Source organism: Bacillus rossius, chromosome 5 (assembly GCF_032445375.1).
Source record: "Bacillus rossius redtenbacheri isolate Brsri chromosome 5, Brsri_v3, whole genome shotgun sequence".
Taxonomy (NCBI): domain Eukaryota; kingdom Metazoa; phylum Arthropoda; class Insecta; order Phasmatodea; family Bacillidae; genus Bacillus; species Bacillus rossius.
In genome coordinates this window covers 72,520,101-72,537,130 of record NC_086333.1, presented here as the reverse complement: position 1 = coordinate 72,537,130, position 17,030 = coordinate 72,520,101, and the positions used below count along the sequence as shown (strand labels likewise).

The window sequence follows — 17,030 nt, the reverse complement described above, 5'->3', positions numbered from 1 at the left end:
GCCAATCACGTCTCCAGTTGCCGTCAGAGGCACGGCGAAACTTATCTCCAAACATTCCGCAGCGTGCGTCTGGCCGTGGAACGTTCTCAACTGCCAGCTGTGTCGAGTTTATCAGATAGTGCATTTACATGGGGATAATGATGTAACAGGCAAACTGATTAATTGAATTATGTGCCCCCATTTATCAACCATGATTTTAAAAAATTTTGGTTACAATGAATTTTAACGCTGATTCCTTGCTGAAATGTCGTCGTTAGTATCTTAGTTCAACAACACTCGCTTCCTGGTGTCATTTTTTTTTTTACCATTTTCCCTAGTGAATTCATTTCAAAAGCTACTAAACACACTTTTAGCTATGGTGTATTTTTCTAACCGATTTCTAACCAGATTGGCTTCAACTTGAGGACGGACACACACTGTCAGAAGACGCAGTAAATTTACGGACTTTTCAACGAATAATTTAATTGAAATAAACGAAGAGTTATTCGCAATTTAAAATAACTGAAGCTTCGTATAAACGACGTCGTATTTTGACTTCCGAGTTAATTGTTTCGTTCTAAACAAAATTGAACACACACTTGGACAAAATAATATTGTTCCTACTGTAACTACTTAACCAGTTTTTAACAGTTTTGTTAATATACTAAGAGTGTTCTTTTGGAATCATGTGATCTCAGTGTTCGTGAATTCACGAAGATAGCCGTAAATTTACGAAGATCTCTGGAAAATTTGTAACCACAGTTCATCGTAAATTGGAGATGGAAAATTTTATCATTGCACCAACTCCATGACACCTTAATCAAAACAGGATTTTTTTTCCACAAAACCTTGTGTCTTGTGAAATTATATTTGAAAACGGACGCATATATCATTGTTTATATACAGTAATTCTAACAATATTATTTTAGTAATTCACGCGACAATTATGGAGCCATGCGGCGAAAAAAGTAACCGGGATACGCCATACTTTTATAGTGCATTCAAGTTAACAAGGACATTTAAAAGTTTGCTTTTCTCAGTCATTCCATTAGAAAACGTACAAACTTTAATTTAAGCAAAGCCCTGGTACATTTTTTTTTTCAAATGACAACATATTAGTACAAGTTTTTTTTGTATACAAACATATTCTCGAATGAATATATGAATTCTTTATCAGATATTCAAACGTAATCATGTTAAGAAGCCTACGGTCACTGACTCATATCATTCCCCGAACATATCCGAAGTTAATCACTGCTCGTGAAATTTCGGGTTCGGGGAGGGAAAAAAAAGACACCGTGTTGCAAGATTACATGCATCTTCGCTATTTTAGAGGGGTTTTTTTTTAATGCCACTGACTTAACCTTAACTGCCTTTCATTTTATTTACTTTTAATTAGACGATTAAAACCTACCCTCCTAGAAAAAAATATTAGTAAATAACAATTGTTTGAGAGACTTTTAATTATAGTTTTGCACATCACTAACAAGTACTGAAAGACTCGCTTACAAAAAAAATTGGTTGTCTGTAAAGTCGGTTCACGGACGATAGTTTAACGTGACAACGTCATAACAAAACATTGATGAAATGATTGCATACTTTTATGAATAAAATTGAATCTTTTTATTTTAATAATACTCGTAAAAGAATAAATACTTGAAATTATACTAGTAATCAGATTTTTAAAATGCAAGAATAATCAACCTTTATTGCCGAAATTGTTGTTTTAATGAGCAATGAAAACCACATTAAACTTTTCGTTTAAATATAATTATGAACAAGTTTTCATGTAAATAAACTGTAATCAAATATCTAACATAATCTATTATTACTGCACTCGCCAACAGATACTACTTTTTTAATAATAAAAGAATAAATACAGCGTAACGGGACAATGTGCGTAACGGGACACTTTTGCGTGCGTTCAGCCGGCGTTCATCGATTTATTAGACGTTGTCACGTCAAAAAAGTTATTTTCTGTGCAGTGTAGGTTCCCCGCTCTGATCAGGCATAATGACCTCTGTGCGGGTGAATCATGCTCCGATCGCTTGGAGCAGACTCTTAAGTGTTCCCTAGTCCTCTGATGAGTCGACACAGCTCCCAGTACTATATCCTGGACAGCTAGGAGAGGTTTGGGTAGTCCTCCACCGGACCAAGGGTTCACAGTGTGATAGTGGTATACCGGGGTAGGCGCCAGCAGTGCTGATAATGTCCAAGGGCTAAGGACACAGCCAACTGTCTGGCTAGCTGAGCGAGCTATTGGGCCAAGGTAGCCTCAGCCTCTGGTCTTAGCCGGAGCTCTTAAGGACTCCGCCTACCCGGGCACACACACGGTGCGCAGAGCTTCAGGAAAAACAACGCGATTTCAAAACTACTCAAGACATCCGAGTGGGGTATGTGTACGAAAATCATTAAAGAGTTTGCTGATGCCCGAAAAGTACTTTTAATTTTGGATCATGTTATTAAACTGTATTTCTAGAAGAGTTAAAATCGCTAAAACGCATGTTTTCAGAGTAATGTTGAGGCGTGAAACAACCAATACAGATTATTAAAAGCACTTAAGGGACTTGCAGTACACCTTTATCTTCATTTATCGGCCATGTAATGTTGCGGTCACTGCTAAAATGTCACAGTTATCCTGTGACGACGAGAAGACTACGCGTCAATTCAGAGCCTTGCGCTTAGAGGCGATACCGCGCTAGAAATACCATCGAGCGTCGCACTTATCATCCCGCCTCACTAACACACATACACCCCTGACGAGGCGGGCCCCTTAACACCTCTCCCGATTCGCATACACGGCGTATTCCGTATCCTCGCACCTTGGGGGCCCCAGACCGTTAGGGCTGACGCTAAGAGGACTGGTTTAACAAACCGTATGGGGGGGGGGGGGTGACAATACCTTAGACCAGCGGTTCCCAAACGGTGGGTCGCGACCCACTAGCGGATCGCGGAAAGTGTTAAAGGTGGGTCCCGACTCGATCCTAAAACTATCAGAAAACCATCGAATAAACCACCAGAAAAAGATAAGGAAAATCAAAACAATTCGAATTGTGTGCAAACACATATCTATTGTTAAATAAATAACTGTTTTGCTACAAATTGCTTAAATTTTGTCAACCATTTTCAAATCAGAATAGAAATTGTTTATCAATAATAAATCGGTATATTAAAAAAAACATATATATATTCAATATTTGATGGTAAATTATATATACATAAGGAAGGGATACAATAAAAAATAAGGTTTTTTGACGTGATAACATCTTATAAATCGACGAACGCCGTCTGCACGCACGAAAAATGCATGACTCGTTGTCACGTTCCGTCTGAGCCGAGCGTGCAAGAACCGGCCAACCACCGTGCGAGAAAATCTTCTATAATATCAAAACAGGTTGAGGCGGGAATTTTTAAAAGCAGCAATTTAAAAATTTTATATAGACGTTATCACGTAAAAAAAATTGGTTGTCTGTATAGTCGGTTTACGGACGATAGTTTAACGTGACGTCATAACAAAACATTGATGAAATTATTGCATACTTTTATGAATAAAATTGAATCATTTTTATTGAATTATCATTATTTTGTATGGATACAAAGAAAGAAATTAAATCTACAATTTAATTGATAAATTTACTTTTATTTGCACTCATTAATTCAAATATGTTTATTACTTTAACCAACAGATTATTTTAACTATAATTTTATATATGTTTGCTATTTAACTTCTTCCAATATGTGTTATTCTGTTAAGGATATGACGATGATAGGAAAAGTAGGAAACGAATGGGAGTGTTTTCAAGTTTAATGTGCCTCAAAAAAGTCAAATCAATGGTTGTTCCAATCGAGTGGAAGAGAGATGGATGCGGCGCGAGCGTACAATGAGCGTAACGGGACACGTCGTAACGGGACAATGTGCGTAACGGGATACTTTTTCGTGCGTGCAGCCGGCGTTCATCTTAGACGTTATCGCGTCAATTATCGTCCGTTAACCGACTTTACAGACAACCCACTTTTTTTTTTTTTTTTTTTTGCTCCACCGTGGCCCGATGGACAGTAGAGGTGTTCCCGTGAGGGAGAAGCGGGGTCGCCGGCTGAAGAGGTTTGGGCGGGTGAACGAGCTCTGTGCTGTCGGTCCCCAGGAACCCGAACGAGCCCCAGGAGGCGGACCTGGTGCACGGCATACGGCAGGAGAGGAACCGCTTCAAGAACATCGAGTGGGCTGCCTACGAGGCCGTGCACAAGAAGTACCTCAGCCTGGGTGAGTGCGCGACTTCGCCGCGTGGAGGTGTACCGTCTCCTGAGGTGCGCCGGTCCACACGCAACGTTTTTGCACGCAGTTTCGACTGCGCGCAGGCAAAACTGTGCAAAACAAAAAAGGTTGCAGTTTTTAGCCGTGTACCACACAACACAAGTTTGCAGCCAAGTTTTATCCTATCGGTAGAGACCTGCAAAAATTCGCGAATTCATTCGGTGATAGGTTATAATTCAAACACATATATACCTCTTAGATAATTTTGCTGTTGGCTTGCTGTTCATCTGGACGAATCCCAACCAGTTACGAACCTTCAACCAAAGAAGGATCGAATCGCAGACAAACCAGCTGAGAAGACTTATACAAGTCGGCAGCCAATGAACTTGCGTTATTTGCCCGAGTGTACAGGGGTATGTGCAGTCTATCCTGAAGGCCATCGAAACCGCGAATTTTGCAGGTCTCTATTCATTCGTTTACGACTTGTGAAAATTATATCTCAATCCAGCGCCACTATAGGTTGCAGTTTAGCCGTTGAGGCCGGGCCCCATCAGAGTCCCAACTCCCACTGCAAGCACATACTCTTGTTTCCTTCCACAAGGTAACACTTGCCCAGATGGGGCCTAACCTGCATATTAAATTCAAAATCAAACCAAAATCAAACCTATGCTGAAAATGTAAGGTGGCAGAACATTGACCGAACACATCAAATTATTTTTCAAAAGTTTATTGTTAATCTTTATATCTCATAAATAGTACAAAAATAGTTAGATCTGTTATGACTAGATATATCTCATAAATAAGAAAATATTTTATAATTTACACACAAAAATATATATGACTTTAATGCTTTCTTAGGTTTCAAACTCTAGGCTAGAAGAGCCAACATTTATTATAAGGTACATATAAACGCTTCATGTCTTTAAACCAAACATAAACAAACTATTACAACTCATAAGGAAAAGGCCTTTGGAGAGTTAAAATAAATTATTGAAAGCAATATGGCCGCCACAACAAGAAAATGCACAAAAGTTGCAGCAAATTTGACCAAGTGCCAATCCACATTATGAGCACCTAAACAAAACTTTAAATTTAAATAGGTGCATCATATTTACACAAAACACAAGCCCAGCAGTTACTACACACAAATCTCAAAGTTATTTTCATCATTATCAACATTTAAACTCTACTGGCCATTTCATAACAAATAATTACAAACGGAAAAGTGACCCAAAGATGGTGAGCCCACGTTTAGGAACATAAACCGGTGTATAGACACTTTCGCAAACATTAGGGTACATGCCAAACGTATTGGTGTGCCAAATGAAACTTTATGATAGTAAAAATACGTAAACCGACTTTACAGACAGCCGATTTCTTTTTCCGACTCTGCCCGGGCGTCTTGGCGAGGTATCCGGCCGCCAGCGAGGTCGTGTCTTCAGGCGTCGCCGGGTCTCGAACCAGCGGCCCTCTCGGGTTAATTAAGGTCTTCGGGAAGGGCCTGGACAAGAGGGCCCTGGAGCGTTGATTGGATTTATAACGGATGTCTTGCCCCTCCCTCGCCCCTTACTCACCCCTCCCCTTTTCCCACCCCTGTTTCCCTCCTCCCTACCTCAGGGCGACAAAACTGCGGTAGGGGCGGGTGGTCAGGGGAATCCTTCTTTTTACAGACGAGAGAGCCGAACGCCCGATCGTGCATCTTCGGTTTTTTTTTTTTTTGTTCATTGTAAATAAATATGGCGGTGTTGATAAAAGGATACTAATGGTCATTTAGGTTAGGTTAGCCACATTATAAATACTTATAAAACATTGTGGACGGTTGATTTGGTTAGGATAGCTACATAAAAGTTACGGGGGAAAAAAAGCATGAACTTCGGGGAACTTCGGGTTTTGGCTCTCTCGTCTGTGAAAAGAAGGCTTCCCAAGTGTAACGCGGTTTCGAAGGGAAGCCTAAGATGCACACAAAGTTCTGCCATTCCCGATTACACCCGAACAATTCACCTTCGGCCAACCTCGGGTTTATTTATTAATATTTATATTTCTCTGTTTATTTTAATGTAACTATACTAACCTAACTAAACGTCCATAGTGTTTTAAAGTGTTTAATGTAGCTAACCTAACCGACCACTTTTAATATTTGAATTAATTTTCCTGCACAGAAATAAAACAAATCCCGAAGTTGGCCGAAGGTGAATTGTTCGGGTGTAATCGGGAATGGCAGAACGGAAACAAAACAACACGCGCGCGCGGCCAGAGACCGCTGGCTGTCTCCGCCCAGCCGGGAGGGAACTAACGAGCTCCGCAGTTGGCACCACTGCCTTCCGCCGTTTGCTAAGGCGCGTTCACGATCGGGCAAACTTCAGAGCTGTAACTCAACCTGTACGCCGACGACCGCTTGGTTAAGTAATATCCAGCTTCACGATTGGATTATTGGTCGTTGATTCCAGCCAATAAAAAAAAAGGGTTAGGTATCGTTTTGCATTTTGAAATGGATTTATGTTCGCAATCGTTGCCGATTCATAATTTGTTCAATGTAACATCTTCATCCATGGTGAAATTGGTTATGCACCTACTTGGAAAACCAGACACATGGCTACAATAAGTACTAGTTCATGTAATGTTAATATCATCCATTCCAAGCCACCATAATATAGCTCAGCTAACGGTTTTTTGCGTTATCATTATTGATCTAGTCGTCCGGTTACGAAATTACAGCGTCTGATAAATATATCATGGAAACAGAAAAACTTGCTTACACTTTTCAAAGTGTGTGTGTGTACCAGCGTTTCGTACAATAAATATAGTTCAAGTGACCTGTGCAATTAGAAGGTAAACCTTTTGAAAGAAATAAAAATAAATATAAATTCTTTAAATAATTTTAACTTTTTAAATATTAATTGGTTTGCAAACTTTGATATATTATATAAATTTGTAATATAGGATAGGCTAGTTACTATAAAGGAGTAAGTGTTAATAATTTTTTCAGTCTAGTATTTTGCGTCAACTTAATCGCGCTTGTTTTACGTTCGTTTTATGGTATGTACGAGTTTGATCACTGATAGGTGTTTTTGGCAGTTGGCAGCACTGCGTTCAAGGTATTTATGTTCAACAATTTTAGAACATTATTATGTATTATTCCGAAAATAAAATAAATACTTACTTTGAAATATAAAAATATTTAAATCTTATGATTATTAAAATTATAAATATGTTTATAAATGTTACGTAAATTGCGATATTGCTTGTGCTTTAAATTATTTTTGATTTCCACTGAAAAGCTATAAATAAAATTATTGTGCCTAATAACGGCACCTTATTCTTAATAATATTTTGCATGGCTCTCTTGTGATATCTACAAATATTATATTTGGAGGTAGTTTTTATTATTGAAGGACATTCTGGTATTTGACTCAAAATCAGCATAAATGGAGACTTTGTTAACATAAAAATTAATTCATTTACACAAGGGAGACAAACTGTGTGGAAATTATTAAGCTGCAAGCTATTTATATTGACGGCTTTCTAAGCTAAAATGAACAGAAAAATCGCGGAAAGATATTTTTAATCTCAAAGTAATTAAAAGTAGTTGTTGAGAATTCTGTATTTCGTTTCATTTTGTCCCTTTCAAGTTTTTTTCACTTTAAACATAAAATCTAAAAACAAGTTACCAAGCTAATGATGTTCTATTGTACAAAACATTCTTGTATATAAATTAACTCGCTTTTTTAATTAACTATTTGTTATTTTTTTTCAGAACTGAGCGAGTTATAAAAATATTTTTCTACCGCATATTTTGTCTTATTCGTGTATTACAAGGTTTTATAAATTAATGTTTACGAAGCCTCTCTAATTCGAATATATCTCTTTATAAAAATAACTTCCTAGCATTTTTGTCTCAGAAAATATTTAAGCGAATTTCAACCATTGTAAGTGTATACATATATTTGTATAGAGCCATAATTTTTGTTGGTATCATTCTCTATAAGTAGTTACTTTTATTTTATTACATGGATATAAATTACTGGTCTTTTTTTTAAGCACGAGTTTTGGTTCGATGTGTAGTTCATCAATTTTCACCAATAAACGACATTCATTGCTTCCTGGTCATTAAACGTTATTTTCTGTGTTCTTATCCACGTTTGGTTTTTGTTATCATTCATTTTATTCACTTAATTTTATATTAGAAGATAATTTTTGCATTGAACCCCCATTCCTATGTTATTATTTATTGAGAAAAGTAATTTAAATAATCATCTTTGTTCTATTTTACGAAATTTCTGCCACGATACTACCTCAGACGCTGATGTAAAATTGTTTTATCATTCATTTTTATGCATGAAGTACACCTTACGAATAGTTCTAAAAAAAACGTTATGAAGATATTCAGGAATGTACACTCTGTGGAAATTTTAACTTTATTTCTTAACTCGCACACGAGACAAAGGCCTGTGAAACCTATAAAAACGAGACAGACTTGTTGACTCGACAATATAATCCCGTATTGTTGAATACTGAACACTAATATCAGCTAACATTATTCGTTGCTGCGAAAGGCTTTATTTAGCGCCCGGATACTCCCCTTACATTAATGCACATAAGGTATGCGGGTAATCTGCCCACACACTCGCAGGCGTTAATAGAGTTGGAATGTAATAACTACCTAAGTCCATTATATAAAGAATTTGCTGGTCTTATTATACGTAAATCTGAAATTTTTTTCCTCTCTAATTAACAATGCCACAGATGTTTAATGCAATAATAATTTTGAACACTAGACATTCCGTTCATTTACTTTATTGTGATTATACTTCTTAAGGCGCGTTAAGAAAAAAATATGAGAGAGAATTTTTACGATGCGCGAACTATGCAACGAAATTTTCACACGATGAAAAAGAGGCTACATACAAATAAAAATTGTATATGTGCTTTTAAATGATATACTTTAGTGATTTATATTGAATACTGGTTCATAAAATTTAAAAATATATTATTCTGAATATTAGTGATAGAATTGTGTTTATAACCATTTCAAAGTGTATTTTTAAGTGTATTTTTAAGTGTATTTATATAAGTGAATGTATGTTCCTGTATGTATAAAGATGTCAGGTTGTTTGTGAGCTTCCATTGTCGCTGGCAGGGAGTGTCTGTAGAAGGTTTAGTAGTCTCCTGGCTGTTTTCATGGGAGTGTTTGTGAGGTTATATTCCAGTATATACAATTTATTTGCATTATAAATTACAATTTATTACATTATTATTTAGTGAATTATTAAAATTTACAATTTAAATAACAATCAATATATTTATTGATTTTCATTATTAATAAAAATGTATCTGGATTACTTTACTAAATTAAATAATTATTTTTATATGCTTGTTTATACTAATATTGTATGCTGAGTATATATTTAAATTTTTTTATTTGATTTAATTTATACTTCATCAACCGTATTTATAATATGTCTCCAGTCGTTTTATTATTTTATTTCTATGAATTATTTGCATGCAAAATTAACGTTAGTTTTTACCACGCCAAGTAAATATAACTTCTAACACGGTACACGCACCCATATCATTGGTAACGTTTCAAATAATGTACCTTTTGACAGGAAAACATTAAAGTACCAGTAAGTATAAAGTGTACTGAGAATTCTTAAATGCCCCTCTCAAAAAAATCTGAAAAAGATACCTCGTAAACATTAACCTATGTTCAATCATAATATCGTTAAATTGTGATTCTAAATATTGATTCATACGTTAATTCTTGAAAACAATTCAAAGAAAAATATCACTAGCCAAATTCATGGATATTTCCTCTGATGAAAAGATAATATTTGTAACGTTACAATTTACAAACATGTTGTTTTATTTTGGTTCCTTGAAAGATAACTATTACAAATAAATTTACTCTCTAGAAAGTCCTCTGGAGTAAATCTGCGCTTAATATTGTTAGTAAATATTTTTATAGTAACCTCGCTACAGTACCCGGCGTTGCCCGGGCAGAACACAGGGTGATATACTGTCCGCGAGTTAAAGCAAAATGGATAGCGCTATATGACAGTGTGGTGGACACGGAGAAATGACACACGATTACTGTTTGCATGTCTATAAACTATGATTTTTTGTGTACCCATGGCGATCGGTTGAACGGTTTAGAAGTTGATGCGCTGCAGCGCCATCTAGCGGCGAGTTACAAAAAAAATGGCTAGCATAAAAACCTTCTCCGTGGAAAAACACTTCGATATGCCAACTTTCATGGCGATCAGTCAAACGGTTTCGGAGTTTATCAATTACATACATAAATTACATACAAACATTTGTTCAAAAAATGATATACATCCTCTCCTCGGCAAAATATCAGCGGGTGTTGTAATACATCATACGAACGATGGTTTTTTGCAGAAATTCTGAAGGTTATCACCATGACTCCCTCGAATCACAATGGCAACTTCACTTAACGTCGGTTCATTGAAGCGCCTTTCATGTTCGCCTGCTCGTCTTTTACCTGCTTTATTCACTATTTTGTGATTATCTGAAGGCATCATTTCTAGTGCAGTCTTGAATAATTTGACCAATTGATTGTGTTCATGCGAGAGTTGTTGCAGTTGCACAATAATCTCTCGATTTAGGGCACAACTTATGGCACATGCTGATTTATTTCATCATCATAAATTCCAAGGAATTAAATCTGAAGACACTGGCGGCAACAATGCTCCTGCACGATGGTGAATTTGTTCTGGAAACTGTAAAATAGAAAACAAATACTTGATTTTTTATGAGCCTCGGGTAAACGTTGTGTGAAGTGTTTATGTGATGTGTGATGCAGTCGAAAAAGAATTTACCTTAGAAGTTGCGTTGGAACTTCGTTCTTCTTTTGTATCTTCTGCAATAAATTCTTCGATAGAAGTTCTCGGCCAGAAAACAAATATGCCAGTGGCTCTGGTGGTGTTAATTGTGGTAATTTGACCTGGTGGTTCATGTGGAAATCTCAAAGCATTGCAATGTTGACAAACAGTGTTCATTGTTACGAAGTCGACCGATACATCCGCGACGTAAATGACTGTCGGATTACATCTGAATGCCAAACGTTTATGTCGTAATGTTACGCTTGGAAGTCTGCTTTATCGCCGTTCCAAATTGTTTTTGTGTGTAGGCTCCAACTGAGTGAGTCAAACTCAACTGTATTCGGTGTTCAGGAGTCATAATGGATCGCGCTTGAGAAATTTTTATTCGATTTTCTTCCAAACGATGTCTACGCTCTTTCAGTCTAATTTACTCGACGATCATGCAGTTGGCTTGCGTTGCGCGTAGATCTACCGTTATTTCTATGCCTCACTGGTGACATTTAAATCAATTAACTACGAACTGAAATCAATAGAATGTTCCAATTGGATAATTTTAACGGTTATTTTATGCTATGAAAATGTTACGGTTTTGATTGCACCAAAGATATGATAACCACTGATAAAACACTGAAATATCCAATGTGGAATTTGATGAATTTTAATTTTATGTTATGAAAATGTTTGAATGTACAAAATATATGATAACCAATGATTAAACGTTGAAACATTTAATGCGGAATTTGTTGTTATGAAAACCTGTGACTGCAGAACACTCAAACTGAACGAATTTTTCAGAATTTTCCGGTGGATTTTCTAAAAAAAATTTATATCATGCAAACCTTGTCTTGACAATTACGAACACAAAAAAAAAATAACAACCATATCGGTCGAGTAGTTCTCAATCTTTCGTACATGCGGCAATTTATTTTTATATATAAATACGTTATATGTAATTACGTTCATAATTTAGTTGGACTACCTGTGTTGCTTAGTTATTTTTTACATATACAATCAAAACAAAGATACCAAGGTCCACCTCTTTTTAAACCGAAATCACCACTAGAAGGGCATTCTTACCAATTCGCCTCACATACACCCAGCAAAAAAAAAAAAAAAACGGACAAAGCTATCTCCACTGTTTTTCCACGGCAACGAAAAAAAAATCAGCAGACGAAGTCTTCTCGTGTGATACAGTGTTCATGGGTTTTTTTTTTCTCCCGCCTTCTTATCGAAATGTAATTCTGGACCGCTATCGAGAGTTGTTGCGCTACACCTTCACCTGTTTTTACTGTAGCCCGTATTCGCTCCCTTGGGTCATGCTCGCTCTCTATCTCTATCTCTCTCTTTTTATCTCTCTCTCTCTCCCCCTCTCCCTTTCCCTAGACTTCTTTTAGATTGCTGCTCCCCTAAGCCAGCTCGTGATAGCGCAGTGCCAGCCTCATGGTGGAAATATCTAACGTGCATCGCTACCTACCAGCCTTCCCACACGCGGTACGAAACATTGTTCGGTATCCTCCACTTGGTGCAACGATGGAGGGGGGGAAAACAAAACAAAAAAAAAGGGGAACGAGTGTTTCAGTTCTCGCCAGTGATGTGTAACATCTAACCTCGATAACGACCAAATTCATGCGTTCTCGTGTTCCAAATACACTCACACGAGTAATACGAAACTCGGACACGATAAGCTTTAAAAAATTGGTTGTCTGTAAAGTCGGTTTACGGACGATAGTTTAACGTGACAACGTCGTAACAAAACATTGATGAAATGATTGCATACTTTTTTATGAATAAAATTGAATCATTTTTATTGAATTATCACTATCTCGTATGGATACAAAGAAGGAGTGAATTGAAATCTACATATTTAATTGATAAATTTACTTTTATTTGCACTCATTAATTCAAAAATGTTTATTACTTTAACGAACAGATTATTTTAACTATAACTTTTATACGTGTTTGCTATTTAACTTCTTCCAATCTGTGTTATTCTGTTAAGGATAGGACGATGATAGGAAAAGTAGGAAAAGAATGGGAGTGTTTCAAGCTTGATGTGCCTCGAAAAAGTCCAAACGATGGTTGTTCCAATGGAGTGTAAGAGAGATAGATGCGGCGCAAGCGTACAATGTGCGTAACGGGACAATGTGCGTAACGGGACAATTAGTCATCCTTTTTCGTGCGTACAGCCGGCGTTCATAGATTTATTAGACGTTGTCACGTCAAAAATGCCAAGCGTGATAAATATACGCAAATTGTGATTTCAACTACATCTCTGCACGCATCACACACGCATTTCTTGTACCTACCGCTGAATCTCGCTGCCGGAGTATTAGATATTATGAAACGGTATTCATAAAAGCGAAAAAATACTTGTAAAAAAACATTAAACCTTGGTTTTGGAACTGATGATTTTTACAAAGAATTTAATTAAAATACTGCCTTTTTATGTTAATAATGCATTAAACAGTTACTACTGTAGAGTTTCCCTTTGTCTTTGTGAACTTTGGTTCGCGACATCCGTCGTAGATGACAGAAACCTCGCTGTCACACATTTACTTTCCTTAACGAATCTACGCCCACAAAACGCCGTATAGGCTACCGAGAGAAAAGATGTTACACATGTACAAATGTGTTATGAATGGAAATAATGTGGATGGTAGTGTGGTTCAGTGGTTGTTGGCGCGGCTGTTGCAGACACGAAGCCCAAGGTGAAGTCGCACTACCGCGCGCACCGCCTGTCCTTCTGGCTGAACCTGGTGCCCGACCTGCACCGGCCCGGCGGCGAGGACGTGCCCGCCTCGCACCACCTGCTGCCCGGCGACGGCGACGACTACCCGCCGCCCCCGCCGCCTCCCACCCCGGCGGGCCCGCCCCCCGCCGCCCCCGCCACCCCCGCCGCCGCGGGCCCCGACGCCTCGCCCGAGACCTCGCCCGGCAACGCCTCCGCCACCAGCCAGCCGCTGCTGCCGTCCGAGGAGGCGGCGTCACCCGGCCCGTCCGCCCCCGCCGCCGCCGCCCCCGAGGACGGCTTCGCCGCCTACTCCACGGCGCTCAGCGTCACCATCGCCATCGGCTGCTCGCTGCTGGTGCTCAACGTGCTCATCTTCGCCGGCGTGTACTACCAGCGCGACAAGACGCGCCTGCACCAGGAGGCGCCCGGCGCGGCGGCGGCGGCGGCGGCCAAGAAGCGCGCCGAGAACGGCCAGATGCCCAACAGCATCTGCGGCGACCTGCTGGTGGAGGGCGTGGTGAAGGCGTCTTCCGACCACCACCGCCACCACCACCACCACCACGCGCACCGCCAGCTGCCACCCCCGGAGTTCGCCGACCTGCCCGCCGCCGGCCGCGCGGACCCCGCCGCCGTGCCGCGCCCGCCGCCTCCCCCCAGGACGCCCAAGCCGCCGCCGCCCGAGACGCAGCCGCTGCTGCCGTCGCACAACATGCAGCTGCTGGGGGCGGCGCCGGCGGCCAAGACGCGCGCGGCGCAGATGGAGGAGCTGCGCGTGTGACGCCAGCCCCCCGCCGCCTCCGGCAGCCTCACCACGGACGTCTGACGGCGGGGCGGCGCGCCGGACGTGGTGCCGTGCGGGCCGTAGCTTCCCTCCGGCCGGGGGCGGCGTCGCGCGGCGTCGGTTCCTCCAGCGTCCCTTCGTCGCGGTCCTCCGAGTGGCGCGTGCGCGGCGGCGGTCGTCCACCCTCGACGCAACACTCCTGTCGCAACTGGCCTGTGCCCGCTCGCCAGCTCTGGACGAGTGGCGGTCACGCCGAGCGGAGAGAATGGACGTAACCTGTGCACCGTAACACGACGTCGCGTATTGCGCGGTTTCATCCAGACGAGATAACAACACTTTTCTTTTTTTTACGTCTTTTACAAAATTCCGAGACTCTCGACTCTGGTTACATAAATGAGGCGAAATAGCTTGGCTCCTGGGTTGTAGCCGCGTCCCTGGTGAATATTTCACAAATTATAATTCACCAGGGGTGAATTATTCGCCAATGACGCGGCTTAGAACCCAGAAGCCAAGCTACTTCAGACAATGGCCGTGAAAGCCTGCGAACATTATTGAGGCGAAATTTTTTGAAGTAGATATTTAGGTATATAATGGATTTTCATCAGTTTTATTAAAATAAGCTTAACAAAAAAATACCACTATTTTAAAATTAAAATATTTTTTTTAGTAAATTAATATTTCACAAAATTAATTATCTTTTGAAATACAATTTTTTTGATTAAATACAATTTATTAAAAATATATAAAGTATGGCTATCCTAGCTAGATCCATAACTGTTATTGTGTGAATATTGTGACAGGCTGGCGAACGAATAGAATGTGCATGCGTCCATCTTCCTTTGGTTTCACAGATTTCTAAAGGAGCGGACTAGGTCATTAGATTCATCTAAAAAAATAATGGGAGGCCTACCCTGTCGTGGATACGGCTATCTTGTTAAACAAGTTGAAGCCACGAAGCTGCCTCAAATTGGAAATTTCTAAAAAAAAAAAAAAAAAAACTAAATAAGCATATTTTTCTCGATACAAATTCATTTCCTGTATTCCAGCCAATATTAAAAGTGTAGCATTTCATATTCATTGTGTTTGATTTTATTTGTGTTGGTAAAACAAGCTATCGGAGCCTAAATTTCTTATTGAATTCGAGAGCACAATTTTTAAAAGAATGCATATATTATTTTTGAAATAAATAACTTCGGTTTATTTCATGTAATTGTTTAAATCACATAAAGGCTACCAGTACTCTTTATTTTTAATTATTATCAAGCATAACAATAAAATTCCAAACGCAACAATATTTTTATTCGTTAAATTTATAACGTAAGCTTGTTTTGCAAGAAAGTGTTAGTTGTTCAAGACTACGTGAGCATTTCATATTCTCATTGGAAGATGATAACAGATAGGTAATAAAACTTAGCGATGCATTTGTTTGAAGTTATTGCCAATCGCTGAAGTAAAAGCCTGATTAAATTAATAGCTAAGATGTTTAATATTATTCGTTTCAATTGTTAAAAATTAGGATACACCAGATATCATTAAAATTGTTTATATTTTGGCTGTACAAACATTCGTCTAAAATGAGAAAACTAAGTATTATATAGTATTACTAAATATTTCATTTTATTAAATTAGGTTGAGTGGAATCGGGAAATACTTCAAATTTTAATAAAATATTACACGTCATTTTACTAAACATAAAAGAAACATTTAAAAAATCGGTTCCGTTCCAATGAATGCTAACATATTTTGACCAAGTATTAAAAAAGTCAAATATAGAAGCTGGAAAACTCTCAAGTATGTAACTTCTTCTGAATTCAATTAAGCAAGAGTATAGTAAATACATGTGGTTAAGAATTTTGGAAGACAGTTGAAGAGGGGCGTAGGGACACACACACACACACCCCCATACATTCCCTAAACAAATTCACAATTGTTCATACTTAGTCACAATGACAGGAAGATTATCACACAAACTTACTTTTTCCTTACGGAAAATACTCTGCAAATTCTGATGATCTCATGAAACTAGATATCCAAATACTGAGCGCATCACGATTACGCGAGTTTTTTCAGTTGTCCTGGTGTTCGATAGGAAGTACAACATACACCCAAAATGCTAGTGCAAAATTTTACACATTTAAAACGAATTTAGATTATGTATAAAGAGATGGTATTAAAAGAAACTGTGATAAAAGTAGTGTGATAAACTTTGTACGTTTCAAGCACAACCCTGCAGCATATTTTTAGTTTATCTTCATTTTAATGCAACTATTACTTTAAATACAGATTAATAAACAATTTGCCTATTATTTTACTCATGTGTAATTATTGTTAAAATAGGTTTTCTACGGTGCATCTAAGACTGAAGCAAATCGGCGAGTTCAAGATTTTGGCTGCGCTCTGATTGGCTGTTTAGATTTCCATTCTGTTCGCTCGGCCTGATCGAAA

The 17,030-nt window shown here is 38.7% G+C and overlaps 1 protein-coding gene across 1 annotated transcript in view; it reads left to right on the top strand.

The window, feature by feature from the left end:
• LOC134532299 (neuroligin-2-like) overlaps nucleotides 1–14,582 on the top strand; it is a 445,968-nt gene extending 431,386 nt beyond the window's left edge. The window contains exons 8-9 of the mRNA XM_063368717.1: nucleotides 4,122–4,240; nucleotides 13,768–14,582. Coding sequence (XP_063224787.1) covers nucleotides 4,122–4,240; nucleotides 13,768–14,582 — 934 coding nt within the window. The remainder of the gene's footprint in view (nucleotides 1–4,121; nucleotides 4,241–13,767) is intronic.
• The last annotated feature ends 2,448 nt before the right edge of the window (nucleotides 14,583–17,030 follow it).